Source organism: Malurus melanocephalus, unplaced genomic scaffold, assembly GCF_030028575.1.
Source record: "Malurus melanocephalus ecotype Western Australia unplaced genomic scaffold, MMel_1.1 scaffold_15, whole genome shotgun sequence".
Classification (NCBI taxonomy): Eukaryota; Metazoa; Chordata; class Aves; order Passeriformes; family Maluridae; genus Malurus; species Malurus melanocephalus.
Window position 1 is genome coordinate 527,164 of NW_026623247.1, and position 23,138 is coordinate 550,301.

At 37.4% G+C, this 23,138-nt stretch overlaps 1 protein-coding gene across 1 annotated transcript in view; it reads left to right on the forward strand.

Annotated features, from left to right (window-relative positions):
- Positions 1-204: 204 nt before the first annotated feature.
- The window catches only part of LRRC2 (leucine rich repeat containing 2), a 63,083-nt gene continuing 40,149 nt past the window's right edge, over positions 205-23,138 (forward strand). The window contains exons 1-2 of the mRNA XM_057384481.1: positions 205-329; positions 10,630-10,840. Coding sequence (XP_057240464.1) covers positions 205-329; positions 10,630-10,840 — 336 coding nt within the window. The remainder of the gene's footprint in view (positions 330-10,629; positions 10,841-23,138) is intronic.

Here is a 23,138-nt window from a genome sequence, read left to right on the forward strand (position 1 = left end):
GTGTGCTGCATTGATTACTGCCAGTACAAAACCCTAGATAAATTAGGTAAGATGGAAAACATACTATGTTAAAATTTCTTATGACTTCATCTCTTTTCCCCAGAAAATTTTAACGAAACATGATAATTTGGATCTTTATTTTTCTTATTATTCCTTTCCTGAAGTTTTGGTTTGTTCTTGCAGGAGAAGCTTAATGTCAACACTATGGGGCATCAGGTGATAATATTTGACTTTTCTGTCATAAGAGGACTGTGGGAAACTCGAGTTAAGAAGAACAAAGAACGTCAGAAGAAGGAGAAAGAAAGATTAGAAAAAAGTGCATTGGAGAAGTAAGACAATTTTTGTGCTGTTCATTTTTAACCACATCTGTTCTTATTATCCACTGACAGTGCCATATAATAACTATATTAAATGTTCATATTAAAGAAAAATATATTTATAATAARTATACTAAATATACTAAATAATAATTTTTTATTGTTAAAATTTTGGGGTTCGGGTTTGATTTCAATTACTTCTTATCTCTTTTCCTCACACTATAATGCAGCACAAATGCTGGTATTTCTTAGTTCCTGCTCTTTTGTATGTAGATTGTGATATATTAATGGTGTGTTTTATTGTTTATCATAGACATAAATTGAAGAGAAAAACAGCACATTTTGTGCCTTTCTATTTCTTATATGCTACATACAAGTATGGCTTATTAATTATGGAAATGATGAACACATGCTCATAAGTTTCAGTAAAAAGAAATTCTTTCAGTGTATTTGTTGAGTTTACAGAAGAAAGAAAAGTTGTTAAATTAGCGGACACAATCAATTGTTTCCGAATAGGAGATAGTGAGTAGAATAAGAATTGTTAGGATCTTTTTTTTCTTGTTGGGGTATTAATGAAGACCTTGATTATAATTCTTACACCCAAGGATAATTTTATTGTTTTTATTAAATTGAACTTATTTTTTTCTTTAAGCAATATTTTGCTTCCCATAAGACATTCTTAAATAGAATAATATTTAACATTGGAATGTTGGAAATATAGGACTTATAATTTTCCTCCCTCTGAGAAGAGAAAAAAGAATAAAAATCACTTTCTGTTTTAAAAATAAAATGCACAAGGTTAAACAGCACCCTTGTTTAAGAACATAATTGCATTGAACCTTTCTGTGGTGTTTTAGCACTCTCAGGACTCCCTCACTCATAGATTCTCACTGCCAGTGCAACTACAGTGACAACAGAGCAGCCAGTTGAGGAGGAAACATGGGTAATGCAACATCTGGCTGTCCTTTCTTTGGAAGGAATCTTCGAAACAGCCATAGCAGCAGTTTTGGTTCTTCAATCTCTACCAAAACTTACATTAAAAACCATAATACTAAAAAAAAAGAAAAAAAAAAAAAAAAAAAAGAAAAAAAAAAAAAAAAAAAAAAAAAAAAGAAGTAGATTGATTATCTAGCAAGAATAAGCTTTCTTTTTGGTGTAAGCTGTGCCCTGGTTTCAGCTAGGATAGTTTTCTTCTTAGTAACTGGTACAGTGCTGTATTTTGGGTTTAGTATGAGAATCATGTTGATATCACACTGATGTTTTGGTGGTTGCTAAGTAGTGCTTAGCCTAAGTCAAGGACTTTCCAGTGTTTCATTCCCTGCCAGTGAGAGACTGCAGAAAGCGCTGGCAGGGAGTACAGCCAGGACAACTGACCTGAAGGTGATATTTCGTATCATAAAACATTCTTTTCAGTATGTAAACTGGTAGAGTTGGCTAGGAGTGAGTGATTGTTTCTTGGGAATGGACTAGGAGTTGGTCAGCAGATTGTGACAGTTATAATGGGAATATTTTTTTTCTCTTGGGTTTTCTTCTTCTCTCCCTTCTTCATTATTATAATTGCCATTAATATTAATATTAACATTATAATATTTTACTTAGTTTCTTTTACTAAATGGTTCTTTTTTTCCATTAATGATGTCCAAATTAATTCTCTTGTCTTATACCACCTGAAGATGGGGAATTTGAAATATAATGCACAGAAGTTAAAACTCCCAGGTGCACTTGCAACATGCATAAAGGATTTTGTTTTCTGACTTTAAATTGCAATTTGCATATTGTCCTTTGTATAGGTGCACATCTTCATACACTCAGATTGCTTTCCAGTTTGTTCTACTTGTAGAGCTCCTGGAAAAAGAGGAGGAAATACACTAGAATTTGTTTCCTGAATATGAGTGATCAGTATTACACCCACTGAAACAAATGGCAAAGTTCATGCTCATTCTCATGATGCAGGCCTCATAAAATGGACAAAGCTGATAGAATAATGGTCAAAGTAATTAGAATGTTAGTAGTAAAATGCTGACTTCAGCTAAAAGAAAATCCTCCTTGTTTTATGAGGTGTACAGTGACCGCTGGCATTTAGGTCCTAAATGTCCAATTATAAGTTATTTCTTAAATAATTTTCAGTGCTCTCAAAYGTTGGACCAAAAATACAAGAAGACTTCACTGGTTTTTAGCTTGAAAGTATAGATCAACTTGTATTTCTAATTTCATATCTAATAGAAATAATGTTTCCATGTATAAATACATTTCATTATTTTATGGAGTTCTGCATTGACTAAATTCAGGTACCATCTCAGAGATTAAAATTTTATTATTGGCATGTAGGTCCRCTGAAATCAATGCAAGTACATACGTGACAGAGTGAGAAAGAATTTTGAAAGTACTTTGATCTAAAATGATAATTCCCAAAATACTTTTAGAGAAGGAAGTTTCCTGAAACGAGGACTGCATTCTAGAATCTAAGATTCTAGATATTTACTTTTGCCAGACATGAGAGAGAATTCCTAAGTAGGGTTGAAATTAATAGAGTTTTTCTGCAAATACAATCATGTAACAGATGAGTTTGGAGTCTGGCTTTTCAAGGCTGCTTTTTTTTTTTCCTTTTTTTTTTTTTTTTTGTAACAAATCCAGTTTTCCTCAAAGAGGTTGTAATTTGCTAATGCCCTCAAGATTGTGCTGTGTTAATATGTAAAATGACCTGATAATATGCAGTGAAATGTAGCATGTATTATTTGAGGACAAACTCCCAGTTAACCTCTAGGGAACTTTGCTTGCCTTGGGGCAAGGTAATTTAGTTCGTGCAGCACCATTAAACAGTAACTTGTAAGATATTTTTTGACTGAAGATTTTCTTAAGAGGAAAATCTCACAAATGAATGAAAAGCTTCAAATGTGTTTGCATTAATGGTGTGGTCTTGCAAAGACTTTTTTACACGGCATATATTTAAGCAACTGGCCACTGTAAGCTTATTCTGCACAATCAGCTACTGAGAATACTGGCCTTCCGAGGTTCTGGTATTGGGTAATTTTCTTTTGTGGATTTAATCCTGTCCCCTGTGTCCTCTTCGSTTTTGTGGGACTGTGAAAGAACGGCTGTTTAAAGAACAAACATAAACCAACAACTGAATACAAAAGAAAAAGAAACAGAAAAGTACTAGCTAGGTTTAATTTAATTTTACTTCATATTCTTGATCCCATCAGACAAGCTCATTTGAAATCACCCACTAGATACCAAACATGAACTGTTAAAAAAAGTGAGCACTTTACTGAGATTTTCTGTATGCTTATGAAAGTTATGAACTTACGCATATTATGGAAAGAAGTCTGAGTTTTTAGCAGTGTTTTATATTTAATCTTCTAGATTCCAGTATTGGTGAACAATCTGTTATTGTACCTCAAAATCCTGAATGCTCTCAGATGAACTTGATACAGTATGACGATTTTCTGCACAGAGATTTCCTTTCTACTTGTTTTCTTTTTTTTCTCTCTTTTATTTTAAAAAGGAATAAGAGTGAAAGTTTACAGTTAGATTTTATTTTTTTAAGGATTGCAGCTTGTTTGTCGTTTGTATGAAAAGCAGGAAGATAAATCTGAAGGCTAACAAATTTAACATTCAAGTGAGGGAATGCCAGAGCTGTTTGCCCAGATTARCTATCTAAATCTTTGCTGTGAAATGGCACATCCTCCTCTATCCACCAATAAACATGCAGCAAAAATAAAAGTTTTTTTCAGCTACCTCTTCCAATGTGCCTCTTTACCAAAAATTGTGTCTCAAACTCTGGCTAATTAAAYATACACACTTCATTTTTTGAGTTATATGTTTCCGGAATGTTAAAAGTAAAAAGCAAAAAGCAAACTACTCTCTACAGGCAGACTGACTTTTTTTCCCTGAGAGGTTGCATGTTTGTTTAATAAAAAAGATTTGTCTCTATCTCTCTGCCAAACTTCAGTGTTATAACTCTATTTGTACCTGAACTAAGATTCTATTTGTGATGTTTATCTTTATTCTCCTACTCAATACCCAATTCGGAACTTTTTCCAAGCAATCTAAAACTCAGGCTGGGAATCCCTTGGCCCCAAATACAAAATACAGACAAYAAGTTTGGTTCAGATCTGCAGCACTTATAAATATATTAAGTTATTTGCCTTATTTGGTAGGCACTTGTGCTTACAGACCATGTGTCTAAACCAATGCACACAAGTGCATTGTAAGATAAAAGCTGTTGTTCAGCCACAATCCTTTAAAATGCATGGAAGAGCCTGGCGGTGATACTGAAATTGGATCAATCCAATTGAATTTGAAGCAAATGTTACTCATCCATCAGGAATATTATTCTGGGCTGAGCTCCAGTTTTACTGCAATGCTCTTTTAAAAATTCCACAGAATTATTTCATGATCCTGTGTGTATAGCAATTCTGATTTAAACATCACGCAGGTGTTCTTAACTGGTGTCACCATGGASTGTCTGGGTCAATTCCTCTGTCCTGGTTTAAAGGAAATAGTGCCATCTAATGAAACTTCCTTTCCTTATCTAAGAGTCATAGCTTTTCCCCAAGAGCTTCTTATCAGACATTGAGCAGAGGGTAACTGCTCAGAAGGAAGAGCAACRGAAAGATGTCCACTCCTCATTGCTTTGATGGCTTTGTAATCCCTTCCAACACCCACTGGTTTTCCAAGCTCGTTATTCTGTTGAAGGGTCCAGACATTGAATTTATTGCATAGTAACTCTTTGCATCAACTTGATTAGATTCATACTTCTGTTGGAGAAAATAAAATGTCAAGCAGGGAGCTCCCATGTCCTTGAAAGGAAATATGTATAATAATAATAATAAAAACATTATATGCTGTGAATCTTTTTTTGTGAAAGTATATTCCAATAGAAGTAGCGTTTGGGAAATTATTACCTGAAGAGAAATTCAGCATTAAMGAAAATGAAAATACTTGAATCTTCTATTTCCCTGCTGATCTCTTTTCATAACTACAGTGTGTTGTCCTGAGAGATTACTGAAAAATGGTGATGTATTGGAAAATAACTTCCCAGAGTAAAATTTCGTCTATACCACATWCATCTGCCTTAGTGACAGGTATGTTTTTGTGTTACAGATATCTAGGTATGAAATGTAACTCTTTTTTTGGACAAACATAAGCAGCATTCAACCGGCCTTTTTATAATTATTGGAAATATTTGTATGATTGAAGTGKAAATACTGGAGTAGTTAGTTTTGTTGGAGTCTTAGATCTTATCTGAGACCTTTGTCCAGAAAAAATATTTTTATGCCCATAGTCCCACCTAAACTAGGCTGGACTTGACAATCTTCAACTTTCTTAATACTGAAAATGATTGTTGCTTCTTKAATCTGACTGGAACTGTTTGATCAAGGCCTAGAGGAAGATGAAAATATTTTATTGCTAAATATCATTAAAAAGACATAAACGTCAGGAGAGCTGTGATTTTGTAACTCATTTGTCATCTGTCAAAATATGTTTCTGGAATATCAGGAGTCTTTAAAGTGTCAAGACCAGATATTTAMCACACTTTCTCTGAAAGTGTATTAGTATTAAAAAGGTAATTTTATTTGYGTGGATTTTTTTTTCTGTTTGCCTTTCTAGTTTAGAGACTTTTTCTTTTAGATATCTTTTCTAAAGATTCATACAATAGCCTCCAGATATGGCAAACATGGTGGAAATTCTGTCATCTTTGAGGATTGTCACTAAATGTAGACTTWAAAAGGTTTTATTTTCATGATCCCTTGAGAAGTACCACCACCTCAATATTTTGACAATGACAGAGCAGAATGACAACGATGTAGCCAAATATATCCCTTCAGTCTCTTCTCAACTGAACCTGCAAATTTACAGCTTTGTCATCTTTGCTTCATGATGCACACTGGCTTAATGTAAGTCACAGCTCCAGGCCAGTAAGGCTTATAGTGATTAATYTGGTTTGTTTGTAACTCAAGGGTACAGGCAGGTGTTGTGAATTATTAGACCCTTTGCCCATGGGAAAWATAATGTTTTCATTCGGAGATGTACTGTACAAAATTATGCACTTTTGTTGCTCTATTATTAATTCACTTTCCGTCTGTTCTAAATGTGCTTGCACACAATACATGCATTCTTTAAAAGCTTAACAGAGCATGTTGCYGTAACTTAATGTACGAGTAAGGAAGAAACTTGACACAGGATTTCCATATCAATGTGTAATATACATGTTGAATTCCCTACCAGGTTTAATTTTTAATGCCTCTCTTTCTTCTGAGGTAAATATTTCACTGACTGATTTGCTTAACAGCTTTTTTRTTATATGCATTTTATTTTACTTGGTTAGGAGTGACCTCCTGAGTTATCAGCAGAGTTTAAGAGGGCAATTTGTTTTTTTCAGATTTAATGCAGCTTCCTTCTTACCATTTTCTATATTCCTTCTTGTGAGAGAGTAAAATTTTAGATTTGAGCCATCTGCTCTAGTGTTCCTGGGGTCTACCTGACTGAGCCAGCCCCAATGTGTAGTAATGCAGCTTACTTTTTATTGAGTTAGACTTTTGGACTTCTTCTTTCTGTTTTTCAAGTTTCTAATCTCAGAATTTATACTCTGAGGAATGAGTCAGTCATTTTTTGTGCTTGAGTGAGCAATGAATACGAAAACTCCCCATTTTGTGGGCAAGTTTTTCAGTGCATTAAATTATGAACTGAGATGAAACATTTATTGCTTTGATAGAAAATGAAGGAATTTCATGGAAATGAGAGGGTAGTAATGCAGAGTTAAGCTTCACAAAGGGACAGAAAAGCTGTATGTGGAGGACTGGAGAATGTGAGAATGTACAGCAGTGGTAAGTAAATCTTGGAAAATTTTAGAAAAAAGCAATCTAGGAGTTTGATTCTGTGGTCATTCTGGCACCTGCCTCTTAATTGTTCAGATAATTTTGTTCTCTTCTTTGAGATTCAGTTAACACCCTCTCCTAACCACTTCACTTCCCAGTAGTACTGAGCTTTTATAGCTATTTAGCTATGCTCACTGGTAGACAAATTTTGGAACAAAATGTGAGTATGTGGTTAGGGACTGTTTATTTTTTCTTACAGTATATGGAAATGTTTTGTGGCCTTTCTTAGTTATCAGTTGCTATTACAATGTCCACACTCTRTTGTACTGGCAGTTTCTGAGGTACAAATGACAGAAGGAATAAGTTAAGATCAACACTAAAAATTGCTTTGGCTCACGTGTCAAAGCATCTGAACAGTGTTTGAACTATCATGTCTTCTGATATGGAAAATTCTGACACCTGAGCAGTTCTACACTGCAACAGGTGGGGATACCCTTGATTGGGCTGCTTGRTGCAATCAGGTGTTTGGATAGCTCTTCCTCTGTAATAAAAAATGTAGAAATATTAGCTACAGTTCATTTACAGAAAAATTTCATTTTTCTTCTTATCACAGTGCYGGCTAAGGAATGTGTCTGCTTTAACCCATTTTTTGTCTTTGTCATATCAAGTAAATTTAGAAAAGATCTGGAGATARTGTGCACAGTTGATGGACTCTTCCTTGACTGTGCTGGCACCTTCAGTCCACTCTAGGGACTCTCTGGACTGAATATTTTTCTGTCTGTCCAGTCTTTTTCTTCCTAACTCATTTAAATATCACAGCTTGATGTGGCACAAAACATTCCACAGTGCAGTAGATATTGAAAGACCTAGGGAGACTTACTTCAAACATATTTTAGTATTCTCACACCTCCTTTATTGTTACTTTAAATACCAGGAGTTCTTGCAGATACCTACTCATGAAGTTCATTCTGATGTCTCTCATGAAAGCCAAAGCCAAGAATGACTAGCCTTTCTGCAGCTATCAACTTCTTTAATTATTCCTTTATTGCTCCTTTCATACCTTGATAAGTCACTGTTCCCATYGTCTCTCTGAGGCTTCCTTCTTCTGATGTGCTACAAATCYTTTWCCTACTTAGTTGTACACCTGMAGYRACTTCATTAGCAYTTTTTTTTKTKTTTYTCWSWGYKYWTATWTYYYYYTMWWWYYYYYWYWTKWRRAKAWAWRTRWKWWTTYYYYTWWAAAACAYWTTTWTATWTTTTTGGAATAAGRGAAAAAGAGATCCTTTCTGTCTTTYCATTAGCATGTACTTAGTCYGAGTTTATGCTGCCTCCATGTAGTCTGCCAACACCTTATCCAGTGAGCTACCTTTTAACCAACATCACTSTAAATTCACTCTCTGAAACATTTGTAGAAGGTGCTTTTCTGTACTTTCACTTTATAAAGATGTCACTTGGGAATACATTGCAGTCASTATTACAGAAGGGACTTTCTGTAGTTTTCTGATGTTCCATGTGTAGTGTGCTGCTCCTTGAAACTGTCCTCTGGTGGTCCCTCAGGCTTGCTCCTTTGGTAAGCGGTTATATGTATTTTCCAAAAGTGCACAAAGTGCCTGCAGTGTCCCTGCAGTGTCCCTGTGCTCTCTGTATGTCTTTGCCATTGCTGTGCTTGCTGCTTTCATGTCTCTTTAGCATCCCTTGAGATGTCTGTAAGTGCCACAATGTATACAACTGTTTCAGTAACACCTTTCCTATTTAGGCATACAGTTTTGCTCCCTAAAGATTTATMTGATAGCATTAAGTCAAATATGACTTTTAATCTATGATGCCGTATTTCCATAAGAGTACTCTGCACCGCAGTTTCCATCTCATACCTTGTGATGAGTGTCCAAAAATTATTTATTTCAACAAGATTTTTGGACATGCTTCTTGAACCTAAGTTTGCAACTGGTTTCTTATATATGACTTAAAACCAGACATTTTGGTTTTAATCCTGACAAATTTAGAAGCCTTTTATGATGGTGCCACAGCATTGGTGGATAGGGGCAAAGCATTTGACATAAACTGCCTGGACTTACGTAAGGCATTCARTGCTGTCTTGCATGACATCCTTGGCTCCACATAGGGAGTCATGGATTTGATGGATGGACCRTCTGGTGGATAAAGACTTGGCTGGATGGCCAACACAGGGAGAATGGCTTCACACTGAAAGAGTAGGTTTAGATTAGATGTTAGGAAGAAATTCTTTATGTAAAGGTGATGAAGCACTGAAACAAGTTGCTCAGAGAAGCTGTAGATGCCCCATCCCTGGAAGTGTTTAAGGCTGGTTTGTGCTGGGGGAGCTTGKGCAACCTGGTCTACTGGAAGTTGTCCCTGCCCATGACTGTGGGGCTGGAACTAGATGATCTTCAATGTCCTTTCCAATCAAAATAATTCCATGATTCTGTTTCACATGACTTCTTTTACATCTTAGTATCGCAGAGAAAAATCCTGTGATTAGGTGGTAATGCAAAAGTTTTGTTACTCCCTTCTTGAATTTCACAAACATGCATGTAATTCTCTTTCTAGGACATGATGCATTTACTTCCTCTAGGGATACCTTATCCTGAGCTTGGTGTCCTCCTTCAGCTGTCAGTTTTTTTTCAATTCTTTAGATTAAGGTTTCTGCCAGAGGATGGAAATGACATGAACGGGTCTCATGTACCACAGGATCTAGAATTCTCTAGAATTGAGATCAGATTTATGATACAAGGGGCTCTGTAGAGTCTTATTTTGGTGTGAGCAAAACTTGCTTCCATTAATCAACCAGTTCTTTAACAGGCTGAGCTGAAATAAATCTCTCCTWACTAAAAGCATGAGCTTTTGACAAYGCTTAATTATGTCAATTTGAATTTGCACCTGAAGTTATATGACAAAAAATTGCCTTGGAAGTAATGCAGAAGTTACACTGAAATTGAATCTAAAATCAGTTGRTATGTGATAATTTTGACCTTTCCCTTCTAAGAAAATATTGCTGTAAAAATTAAAACAAACCATTAAATTTGAGGAAGGAAGGGCAGGRGAAAAAAAGCTTGTGTTACTTTTTCTTCAAGGAAAATGTTTTCATATATCGCCAGGTTCTTGACTTTGTTTATGCATATAACTTCTCTGGGAACATATTTCCTATCCTATCAAAAAAAAACTGCTTATTTTTTGATCTTTTCTATGACAGTTTGCCCAATCTCTGCTTTTCTGTTATTCTCTGGGTGTCACTGTTTTATAGTCAGTGAATGAAATCCTTATGATTTGAAATTTATAGGCATGTCTAGAAAACCTTARCGTAAGGAAGGAAATGCAACTTTTACATATACATATATGTATATACAATTTGGCCAATACCTTAGATGAATAATTATATCGTGTTAAGTACTTGGGCAAACACAGATTAAGTTTTAGGACTTACCTACCAYATTTTTTCAGCTGATTCACATAAACACTTTTTGACATTATTTCAGGATAAAACAGGAATGGAGTTTGATACTAGAGTGCCGTARAAAGGGTATTCCTCAATCAAAATACCTCAAGAATGGCTTTGTAGACATCAGTGAAAAGAACTTGGACACCTCTGGAAAGACTCCTCAGCTCGAGAAGAGGCATGCTTTGTCAGATGGAGTAAATAAGAAACAAGACAAGTTTATTTTTCAGCTTTCTGGAGAGCAGTGGACGGTAAATATAATAGAAAATATGTTTCTCTCAGTGAAGAGTTTGGGTATCTTAGACTGTATCTTTTAATCCATCCTTTATTTTTTTTTTTTTAATTTTTTTTTTCAAATGCATATGAATTTGATGCTTTTTCACAGTGTTAGAAGTGACCAAAGCATTTATTTTCTGCCTCAKCCTGAACTAGTGGTTTTGTTTTTGGGTAGCATATTTTAAACTCTCTGCTCATATATGTAATTTATCTGTCTCAAAAATTTTGGTATGAGCAATAATATTGCAATAAGGTATCTTTATCTGAAATTCCCTTATATRTGGAGAGAGATGAAAATAGTGTTTGTTGGCTTACTACTGTCTTCTACTAATCAGACATCTGTATTCTTGCCGTAGTGGTGTGACAACACTTTCTCAAACTCTGCTCAGTTTAAAACTAATATTAGCATCAATCCACAATGGTCCTGCTGAAAAAAAAAAAAAAAAAAAAAAAAAAAAAGCTCATTTGACTTGCACACGTGTTTGATGTGAAATAATAGTTTTCAGGTAAGATCTGAATTAGTGCTGGCTTCAAATTGAATTAGTGGTGGGTTACAGCTGGTGTGAAGCTTTCTGGAGTTATAAAAACTTTGATTGAAATGTATTTGGAGAACCACTGTATTAATGATAATGTGAAATCAAAATTTTGACCTTCATGTAGTATTTTTCATTACAAATAATATGTCAAAATGTTAATTGATAAAATAGCTGGAGTTATTTTTTAATTGATCTGAAATGTAACTTTGCCCTCGATTTGATCTTGAATCTTAGGGTGTTTTCTTTTTCAGCTTTCTTTTTTTTCTTGCTTTTTTTTTTCCTTCTGAATAAACATAGAATACTTGAAATTTCTGGAGAATAGAAAACCCTATCACATCTCTTCATTCAAAAGCTTTGGATTTTGAAAATGGTATCTACAGTGTATACTCTACTACTGCACTCTCTCCAGCATTGTAAAACTTAGAGTTACTTTAGGAAAAAAAAAAAAAGAAAAGAGACAGATTACAGCTCCTTAGACACTGATATAGCAGCAACTGCAAATATCCTTAATTTATCAGGGTGCAGAGGGAGGCATTACTAAAATTTTATTTTGCTTATTCTCTTTTGCCAAAACATTAAAATTTTGCTTTGTCGCCATAAACTAGCTTTACATTAGGAGGTAAAATCGAACACACATGTTTTGTTCCATTTTCCAGAACATTTAATTTTAATTTTACATACTGAAAAATCCCATTTAAGAGAAATGGGTGCACTRTTATGTAAGTTATGCCACCTTGAATAGTACTTTCCTAATCATCATGGAGTTTGACATCTCCTTGTCAGGTGCCCAGTGCAGCCATATCAAATAACCATCAAGTCTCATTGTCCAGCTCTAGCCTAGCTAAAATGGGTTTTCTGTTTCAACAACWAACTCTGAAATAGTTCAGGTGTCTGCAGACAAAGATACAATCTCAGCTGATTTATTTAGAAATCAATTCTCCTTCAAAATCAAAAAGACATGTCACTCTCTGACAGCTGAAATTTGTTTTAAAATTATGAAAACTCACTTGACAAAGTTCTGAAAGAAGTGTATATCCACTTACTGCAGAAATGTAAAATTTTTATCTGTTAAACAAATCATATCACTGATTTTACTTTTTAAAATATGAACTGATGCTTCTGAGCCAAAGACAGAATCAGATATACTCTCTTCCCCTATTGCTTTCTCTCAGAAAGAAAGTAATTCACATTTAAGCAAAATGAATTTTCATACTATAAACYGATGCTGCACAGTCTGGCAACCTGTACGTGAAAAAAAACCAGTAGACAGTCTTCTCAGAGAAGACTGTGTTATGTAGCTGGGAGCTGTAGTGTCAATTGTGGTTTAGAGTTTTTTTGATGTGTTTTGTGCACAAATACATCKGTGAGTCAAAAGTTTTGGTGATTAAGCACTCAGGGACTCAGAGAAGTCAGAACTGGGATTACCTGTGCAGGTTTAGGGGCTTGTAACCATCTGGATTTGCTGTTGACTGACCACTTACTACCTGTAGCAGCAAACAGCATAGTCCTGTAAAATATCCATTTGGGGACTAGCTGCTGAATGTTCTATCTTCCTTCTGGCTGATAAGTATTTCTATTATGTTTCCCCTTTCCTCTCATCAATGAAGCAGTAATATATCCTCTAGACARTTGATAGCTAAATTGTGTAGGTTGCTGGTGTGACTTAGAGGTTTAATTTTGAGAACAAGGCTTGCTTCTAGGCTATACCAGTTCTTTTTATGGATTCTGGGAAGCTAAGTCTCACAGAAGAGTAATCCCCAGCATAGGGATGTGGCTTTACCACATCCTCCCATAGGTTTCAATATCAGAGTGCCCAGGCTGTCTAGATTGTAAAAAAGTAGTCTTGTTAGAAAGAAGCTGCTGCTTTGTGCTCCATATSCATATTGCATCTGGCTTACTGATTCTGCATTGTTGAGTAGGAGGTTAAAAAAGGGTGTGATAAAWAACACCATATCATGTAATAATAGAATTGTTTAGGCTGGAGAAAACCTTAAAGTTCTTTGAGACAAGCCGTTTACCTAGCGGCTGAGGGATGAGCAGTTGAGGCTACCTGACATCTAGAGAACATGGTCTCCCCATAACTCTGAGGCTATCCTACACAGCCAGACTACATGTTGGTAGGTAACAATATTCACCCAGCCACAAGAGTTTGGGGTAGCTTGGATGAGTATTTTGAAAATAATCTGGATCATAGTTTTTTGAAAATAATGCCAARTCTTCTTCTGAGAACCTTAGTAAAGGTGAAAATCAGAGCAGATCACACATTTTGATTTCCTAATAGGAATTCCTTCCTTCGAGACTGCTTTTTTTACCTCTCAAATATCATTGATATGGTGATGTATTTTCATTAGGTGGAGGCCCACTGTTCCTTGTAAAGTAATTATTGTAGCATATCTGAGAAAAGACAAAGCTCTTTAACAGCAACAAAACAGTAAGGGAAAAAAAAGGAGTAATAATTCTGTAATAATTAGCCTTTAATACATTTTGGTACATTTTTACTTTTAGTGTTTGTGATTCAAAGGCATGTATTTATTTGAAGATGATGAATAGAGTGATTTATGGATTGATAACTACACTGATGAAATAATCTGTTTGCTTGTCAAAGTTCCATCTGGCTGCGGCTGCTTGGTCATATTCTTAAGTTTCAGGGGTCCTTGCTCTCCCTTTCACATATCAGAAAATTATTTTAGGCTAGGCATTAGGCAAAAATTCTTCACAGAAAGCGTGATTGGGCATTAGAAWGGGTTGCCCAGGGAGTTGTTGCAGTCACCTACCCTAGAGGTGCTTAGAAACTCAGAAAGGAGTGGATGTGGCAGTCAGTGCCATGGTCTCATTGACAAGGTGATGTTAAGCCATAGGTTGAACTCGATGATTTCAAAGGTCTATTCCAAGCTAGTTAACTCTGCAWTTCTATGATTCTGTGGCTCAAGTATCTGCCTCCCTGGGGTGTGCATTTCTGCCAGCTGGAAACAATAYTAAATTAATATTTGCAGTTAGGAAAGAAAAGAGCATATAATAAAAAATGCACTGGTCTCATAATCATAGAATCTCAGTCTAATRTTGTGAATGAAATCAGAAAGGTTTTGTCTTATTTTTCTCTTTTGATAAAAAACATGCAGAATGCACTGCCCCAGCAGTGAGTCWCCTATATCTTCCTGTGCAAATCTCCCTGTTTACAAAACCCTTAGGACTTAGACAGCATGAGAATGGTGTGCTGTGCCATAATTCATTTCAGGTTCCCTAGATATGTTTCAGAAAAAAAAAATAAAAAATTGAGAGTTTTACAGGCAAACACATTATGAAAAAGATATATATATATATATATATATGTATGAGGATTATGGACCTTTGAATTGTGTGCTTGAATTTGGATGCCTAGGAAATAACAATGCAGGATTGATGAAACACTTAATTGAGAACCTCTGTACACATAAACATGTATCTACTCAATTAAATTAGTTCTTCAGAGAAACAGCACTTTTAGAACTAGAAACTGAGGCAAAATAACGTCATGAATATTCATAAGATTTTTAAAATTAAATCACTTTAACTCTGTTTTTCCCCTCTGAGTGTTTACTTTCTGCTGTTAACTAATGAGTGTTTATTCTCTAGTGGATCAGTGAATTCTAAATGTTTTTCACAAAATATTCAGGATAAACAAATTTTTTAATGTAGTGATCTCAATATTGGCAGAGGAAAGCTGATGATGCTCCTCAAATACAGAGCAGGTCTATTCTCAGCCATGCTGCTTYACCTAAGTAGAGGATCTGGATGAACACCCACTTAAAAAAACTTTAATGTCAGATGCACCAGTAAATGAGTGGTGACAAAATTCTTTATTCACAAATCAAGATTTTCTTGCATATAATTTCCTCATAGAACAAGGCAGSAAATTATTATATTTGTATTTATTCTCACAGTTTTATTGTCTAATATAGTATGTATTTTCACAAGAACAGAGAATTTCCATATGTTGTTCCCAGCTGTTTATGATAGTGAATTATTTATCTCCTACAAAGGGTCAAGTAGCATCGCTGCATTGAATGGATGGAGAAAATCTCTTCTGCTTTTGAAAATTCCAGACATTTCCCCAGAGATTTCCCCCCTCCAAAAAAAAAGTGTAAAATTCCATTACTCAGTAATGACCACTTTTGTTCCTGTCTCAGTAAGGACCAAGGTCCTGAGACACTTTTACACTACATTTCATAGACTCATAGAGTCAGTCAAGTCCAAAAATACATTTAAGATCATCAAGCCCAGCCATTAACCCAATCCTGTCAGGTCTACTGCTAACCTGTGACCTGAAATGCCTGGCGTTTTGGCATGGTCAGGATACAGCCCCTCTGTGCTGCTGGGCTCCAGCTGATCAGAATCTGGAGTGCTACAGGCCTGGGASAGCCTAAGGGCAGGGTCTTTGCTTATCCCAGAGAAGAGGGGGCTCTCTGGTCTGCCAGCATGGGCCTTGCCTGCACTCATCTTTCTCTCCAGAAGCAGCAGGSACAACTGACCATGATTGGAAAATCATCTTGTTTTATTAACATGACCACAACAGGACTGTGACATTCTACACTTAAGAGGAAGAAAGCACCCAAGATTTGTAAATGATCRTGGTTGAAAGGTACAACCAAAGTCGGAGGGTACAAAGTCACAAAATTTTATTAGTAAATTACTGTTACAATTTGATATTGAAGTCCTCTGCCCAAATGAGGGTGCAAGTGAGACCAAATGCTGGTTCAAGAATACCRACTTTACTCTGTGTACCAACTTTATTAAGCATGTGGGGAAAAAAGGGCGAGGTGRGGAGGAGAGAGAGACACAGACGCAAAGGAGATAGCACAAGTAGAGGATAGTTACCACTGAGTGCTTGTTTAAAGTAAATAACTCTTTACTCTTTCCTTATACCACCTTGCTACTTAAACTTTGATCAGTCTTCGTAGTCTTTGATCATTGTCTTYCTCCATGGTGGTGATGTGAACACAMCAGAGGGAGAAAAGCAGAAGAGATAATGCAACATTATATCATATGTTAGATTTTAGATCATATATCAAACAATTGMCATTACAATMATAAGAAAATTAATCCAATTAACAACATAATTCCAAATTGCAGTAAGCATGAGTCCCATCTGATGAGTTCCAGTGATCAGAGCATAGACATCAACCAGGAGCAGGGACTCCARCTGTGAAACAAGTTATTTGACTTCATGGATTGAAACAATTCTGCAGTTTGGATATTTATTTCTTTCATTTTAGCTCATGCTTCCTCAATAGAAGTAGAGACATTATGAATGACAATACATTTTGTATCTGTTAAATTTAACATTCCACACGTACCTTGTTCTTTAAGTAATAACATATGTAATGCTCATTGATTTTGTAAAGCTTTTTTTGACACTCGTTAGACTTGCAACATAAGTTCTCCAGAGGCATACTTTATCCAGTTGCTTGAGCTATACTCTTGCCATGTGATGTTTTCTATTGTGCACAGATAAGTATATAAGGTGTAAAAATTATCTTAAAGCCRATCCAAATGGTACAAGATAGCTTTACATCTTGCAAAGCCAGGTGTCATGACAGTCTATCAAATATATTTAGGGAGATGATGGGAACAAAATTCTCTTTAGCAGATAGGGGGTGCAAGGRATTCCACAGTACTGCCTATTGGACGCAGGTCCAACGTATCTTGATTTCCAGGAACTGGGCCCAGCATCAAGCCATGGGGTGAAAACATCCCAAGTTAGGCCTGTGGGGTATGTGCTTGGTGGTGGTAACATCCCTCAGTGCTTTGTCTAAGGGTACCACTTTGGGATGGAAGTGTTGAGATGACAGGCCATACAGGCAGAGCTGCTCAGCTGGCCTTGCTCCTTTTAAATTTGTAGCATGGTTACATGAGGCTAATGGCTCAGCAGGGACACAAACAGCACCCCCTTCCTAAGAATTCTATCTCTTAAGCAGAGCACTGGATTTTATTCTCTGTGATCTTTAACCCTACACCTTTTAAGTGCTCAATAATATATTTTTGAATGTTTYCCATTTATCTGTCTGGAAGCCAAATCAATACATCATCAACATATTGGAAGATCCTKACACCCTCATCCACCAGAATTCTAGATAATTCTTGGGCTAAGGTAAAAAGTGCTAGTGTAGGGGAGTGCTGGTATCCCTGCAGTACTTGGGTGAAAGTGTATTGAATYTCCTCCCGTGTAAAAGCAAAGCAATTCCAATGGCTCTCCTGAAATGGAACCATAAAGTACTTATCTTTCACACAGGTGGTAGCTAAACTTGGATGAGCTTCCTGTATTTTGGCAATTAACTCAGCAATGTTAGGCACTGCTGCTGTTTAAGAAGTAGTGCAGCATTAAATGCAGTATTAGCATTTAATTTTCCATAGTCCATGGTCAATCACCATTTTTTGTTTGRCTTCTTTTACTGGCCAAACAGAAGTGTTACAAGGAGAGTGAGGGGAGATGTATATCTCCTTTCTCCTAAGTCTAAGATCACATGGGCAATTCCTCCTGGGCTTGGTGGGGGTACCTTTACAAACGGAGTTTTCCTGCCCTGAAAACGGGTTTCTCACTTGCTGTGCAAATTTGTCACCATGCCCATTCTTTCAGACCTTTTTRGAAATGGGTTTGAGGGCTTTAGGGGTTTTGAGTGGCCTTGACATCCCCCCACAGTCCAAGGCCACACCTTGTTGCTGTGCTTAGGTGGCATTGTGTTGTGCTTATCTCTGGGAGCTACAATAAGGATGTTTGTCCTGGAAAACTGCTGCCCTACCTAGGCTGGCACAGCCTACTGCATGGCTGCCTTCCCTAGACACATCCTGCATGTTATTACCAAAAATCCTTAGTTATCATCAACAATTCTTGTCTTTTATTAYCAAAATACTTGTCTGGATCAACAGCCACCCATATATTGCTGTTTCAGACATACGTATAATTCCCTTATCTTCAGGGATTTTACAGGGATTCTGTGCAGACTCAGGGCCAGCCACCATCTCCAGAGATCCACCTGATGCTGGTGGCGGGGCGYTACTGCTCTGGCTGTCCTGTGGTGCAAGAGCACTGGAACACCCTGGACAGAGCACCAAGTGCCTGCCTGAAGAGGGAGGGCTGCTCTGTGGGGTCAACTGCAGCTGAGGACTTGCGTAGCAAACTCTCCAATACCTTCCTACACTGTGCCACTCTCTTGTCCTCCCTCAAAGTGGTCCCTTCRGAAGCGATTGCTTCCCGTGTATCCCACATGTTTTCTCCTTTAGGGCTGACACATAATTCTTTATCCCAATACATGGCTTCGTCCACATAGGACAGGAGATCCAGGTCGTTAGAAGACAGATCCAGCTCAGTGATCCTGTCTGTGTGTAGCTGAGTGCCTGTGTGTAGCTGAGTGCCTGTGTGTAGCTGACTGTCCCCATTTTCTGCCCATGCCTCATGTGGGATGGGCACAGGATGTCTCTCTTCCTCGGAGCTCCAGTTGCTGTCTGCGCTGTCCTCTCCTTCGGACAGCATTTCATCTCTGTTATCTTCCCAGTCTTTCTCCCCCTTAGCCAAGGCTTCAGCTGCTGCTGGCAGGAATGGCTCTGCTGACAGTCCTACTCGCTGCCTGGTGAGGACATAGATGTCCATCTCGCTTGATGAGGAGGAGTTGGGAGATGACCAGCAGGGCCTGGCGATTGAAGTGTCTATATCTGCTGCTCTGGTTATTCTTGTCATTTTCATATCCATCACTTCATCCACAAAGTTGGGATGATAAATCATGGTGAATAATGTGCCCTTTTCCCTCTGGTGTAGAGATGGGCTACTGGCGTGGAATTTACTCATCTTAATATCCCAGTGCTCTGCCCATGCCTGACGTGTGAGRGGCGAGTGGGACTCCTGTTTTCTAATACTCCAGCTTTGATCTTCASTGTACTCCAACTGAGACAGCTCTTGGGAGCTGTAGAGTTTCGAGCCTTCCTCCTCCTCTGACAACACCTCCTCCTCGGTGTCTGGCACTGCTGTGCCTGCTGCCCGTGCCCATTGCCCGCTGAGGGCCCGYGCTTCCAGAGCGCTTGGCGCCGAGCCGGGGGATGGGCAGCAGGGATGGTGTGCGGCAGCTCCCTGGCTCTCTGCCTCTGCTGCTGTCACCTGCTCCATGAAGGCAGGAGAAGCTGCCGCCTTTGCCATCCCTTGAGCTTTGGCTGCAAGGGTTACACAGCGCTCCTTTGCCTGCGGTGCTGCCTGTGGCTGCCTGTGGTTCACCTATGGCCAGGAGGAGAAAGATGAAGAGAAGGAAGAGGAGGAGGAGGTAAAAGTCCTGTCCTCCCCATCCCTTACCCTGTGCCTCTTTGGCAATCTTTGCCACTGAGGCACCCAGAGGAGATGCTCCCTCGTGTCCTGAGGGAAGCGTTCTGGGATTGGGCGTTCCAGGCCTTAGTGCTCTTTAAATAGCATCCTGGTCAGGGCTGGGCCCTGCATAACAATGGCCTCCAGGCCCCATGAGATCCCTGCATCACAGAGGGTTYGGGAATGTGCTACTGTGACAATGGGCCCCACCCCAGCACCCCTATAACAGAGGGGTGGGATGCTCAGTGCCGACCAGGAAGCAGCCATGGCAAAGGCATCCCTTGCTTTCTCCTCACAGAGGCTCCAGCTAGCCCAAACCATCCCCTCCCACGCAGTCCCAGTGCCCGTAGCCCTGCTGAGCTCAGCCCTGTCTGCCTTAAGCTACCCTGGGCAGCCGTGGCAGGGGAGTGATGTCTAGGTGGCAGAACCATAAACTACTTGTTGATAGAAGTTTCTTGTTAAGGTTTAAAGCTTGCCACCCAACAACACTTTCTTYGCAGAATTGTAAATTAATCAATGAACCCTTGTGTGATCAGCCTCCTCCTCACTGGCTGAAGCAACATCCAATTGTTTTGGGATAACAGAAGGGACATGGGATAGTGCCAGTGTCGTATTGGGGTCCTGCAGCAGGGAGCTCTTGGAACTAGCTTCACAGTTTTTTAGAAGAATGGGAGATTTGGATGAAAAATTTTGTTTTGGCCCATGACAGATAAAAGTACAGAGCTGGAAAATAAATGTAATTGCAACTTCTTGGAGCTTTGATCTCAGTTTTAGTTCGGGCTTATGCCTAGCAGGTAAATTCTCTCCTAATTAGAAATATTGTAATCAGCAGTGGTTGTATGTTTGCTATTTMTTTCCTTTTAAAACTTTTTTCTCTCCCAACAATCAAACAAGTTTGAGGTATTGTTTTGCTGTTGAAGGCAAAAGACTGGCTATCCTCCAAGTATCTTCATGCAGAAATTTATCAGCAGGCTGCCAGCTTTAGCATGGCAGCAGAAGATTACAAAAGAACACAAGGGAATCAGAGAGTAAAGCAAATGTAAAGCTTGTAGGAATTTCAGTTCGCATCCCTATCTTGTTCGTAAATGAAGCAAAATATCACATCAATTTATGTTTCACCAGCAGAAGTATAAATGCATTTTAAGAGTGAATATATTGGATAAACACATAGCAGCAAAGTTTTTGCATGCTTGCGTTTGCAAACTGTAAATATGATCATATGATATAAAGAAAAGTTCTCAAGAAAGAAAAGCAAGTTGGCAGGAGGTAGAAGAATGGAATCTGCTTCCATTCCATTCTTCCATGCTTTTTTAGATGTCATGTCCAAATATATTTCTGTTGCTGCACAGGAATATCTTGGTGCACTAAACCAACCTTAATGAAGACATAAAAGTTTTAAAAAAAATCTTTATGCGTTAATCTTATGCATCCCCTTCAGCATGGCAGAGCAGCGTGKCTGTTTGCTTCTGAGGGGAAAGGGCTGTATTTGCTGTCAAAGAGCTGTAGATGGTGTGTTGTGGCAACAAAATGCAAAAACCAGTAGGTCAATAGAAAGCCAAAGACAGACACGAACAGTGGAGAAATAGAGTGGAAAACAGCATCTGTTAACATAGACTTCTTCACCCCTCTAGTATGATTATTCTGCTTTCTCTCTGAATCATGGCTCTTCCCTACAGAGACATCTATGACTCTCCAGCTAAATACTATCCCCTATGTACTGAATTTTCCATTCTTTACAGGTGGGAAAGACAATACTAATTGAATTTGCAGTTGTAATCCACTATTTTATTTTGCTGCAGGAAAATGTGCAGCGTGGGAGATGAGAAATAGTTACTAATTACGAAGTTGAACAAATTTCTCCCAACCAGCCCTAAGGCATTTTATTTTTTAATTGTCATAAACTGACAAATACAGGAGAAGGATCACAATGCAACAGATGCACACCTAATCAGAAAGTGAAGTAAGAAATGAAATTATCTGTATCAAATATGGAAGGGAAGGTAGCAAGGCAGAACAACACATTGTGTTTTTTTTTTTTTTTTCTGCTTGTGTACATTCAAAAAGAACTGAAATGAGACACAGTAATGACCAAAAAAGTGGCTTCTGATCAACAGTCCAGTACATCTATAATTGCAATTGGGTGCTTTAGTTTAACTAAGAGTCAAGCAGCACTATTGCCAATCCAGAAGTATGCATTAATTAAAAAAGGACACTCAAATACATCACTCTTTTAAATGCCTTGGGAGATCATGAAATGTRGAAGGAAAAAAAGAAGTGGGCAGCATCCTTTTTATAAAAACCAGTAATTTTGACTATGTCATATAGAATAGGACAGGAAACATGCACAGGAAACAAATTTGAAATTTATAAAACAATCAAAGACCAAAACTCTTACATCCCTTCTTCCAGAGCAAAGTTAGCAGAGCCTCTTTCAGATTATTTTTTCCACATGTTACCAGCACACGGTGTTGTAAAACCTAGGACAGACTGGTAAAATTATGTCATGCTTAAGAAAGTGGAGTTTAAATGATCTGACCTTCAACTTCTGGATTTGACTTTTGTCTGTTTAAAGTTCAAGAAATATGGTCACATAATTCAAACAATGACATGTACATCTGAAGTGAATAGCAATTAATTAAAGCAATTTTGTAAGACTTAAAGGCTTTATAAATTTTAGTTTTATTTATACATTGAAGACTTTTGTTAAATAGAATAATCTGAAAATTACTCACAAAGTACAGGGAATTTCAAAATCCCTGTAATTTTGAAAGCAAAGGATCCTGCATGACCAAATAAAGAATTAMTTACAAATAACTAAGTAATTWAAAAAATTAAATTTAAAAATCAATTTTGTTATTTAATTTAAAAAATAATTTGATTCTTCCTAAAGAAATCCTGCAAAAATTTTTAAACGTTGTAACAGCTCAGGAAGTTACACCAGGTGACATGTGTGCATACTGTCAGAAATGTTTCTATTCCATCTTGGAAAAGAAATTTTGAAACATTGTCAGGTATTTGGAACATAATCACACTTTTTTTCTTGTTTTTTTTTTTTTTTTTTATTTTTTTTTTTTTTAACCAACCTCATTTAGATATTCTCTATACACTCTTCTCTTCTGTTGCATTTTACTACATCTTGATGTGTGAATTAAAGCACTGAAGTGTGTTTTAAAAAAATCCTCCATCTGGAAAAAGCAGATAATGTGTGAGACACCAAACAGATTGAGTTMATCAGATAGGTTTCTGTTTTAGAGCAAATAATTGCATTAGGARTTAAAAAAAATGAATATGTGATGTAGACAGCTGCAGTGCTCTTCAAAAATAGACAGCTTCTGTAAGGCCTTGGCAAACTGCTATTCTACATCAAGATAATTAAGGCAAAGCTCATTTTTCTCCTTTTTTTTTTTTTTTTTT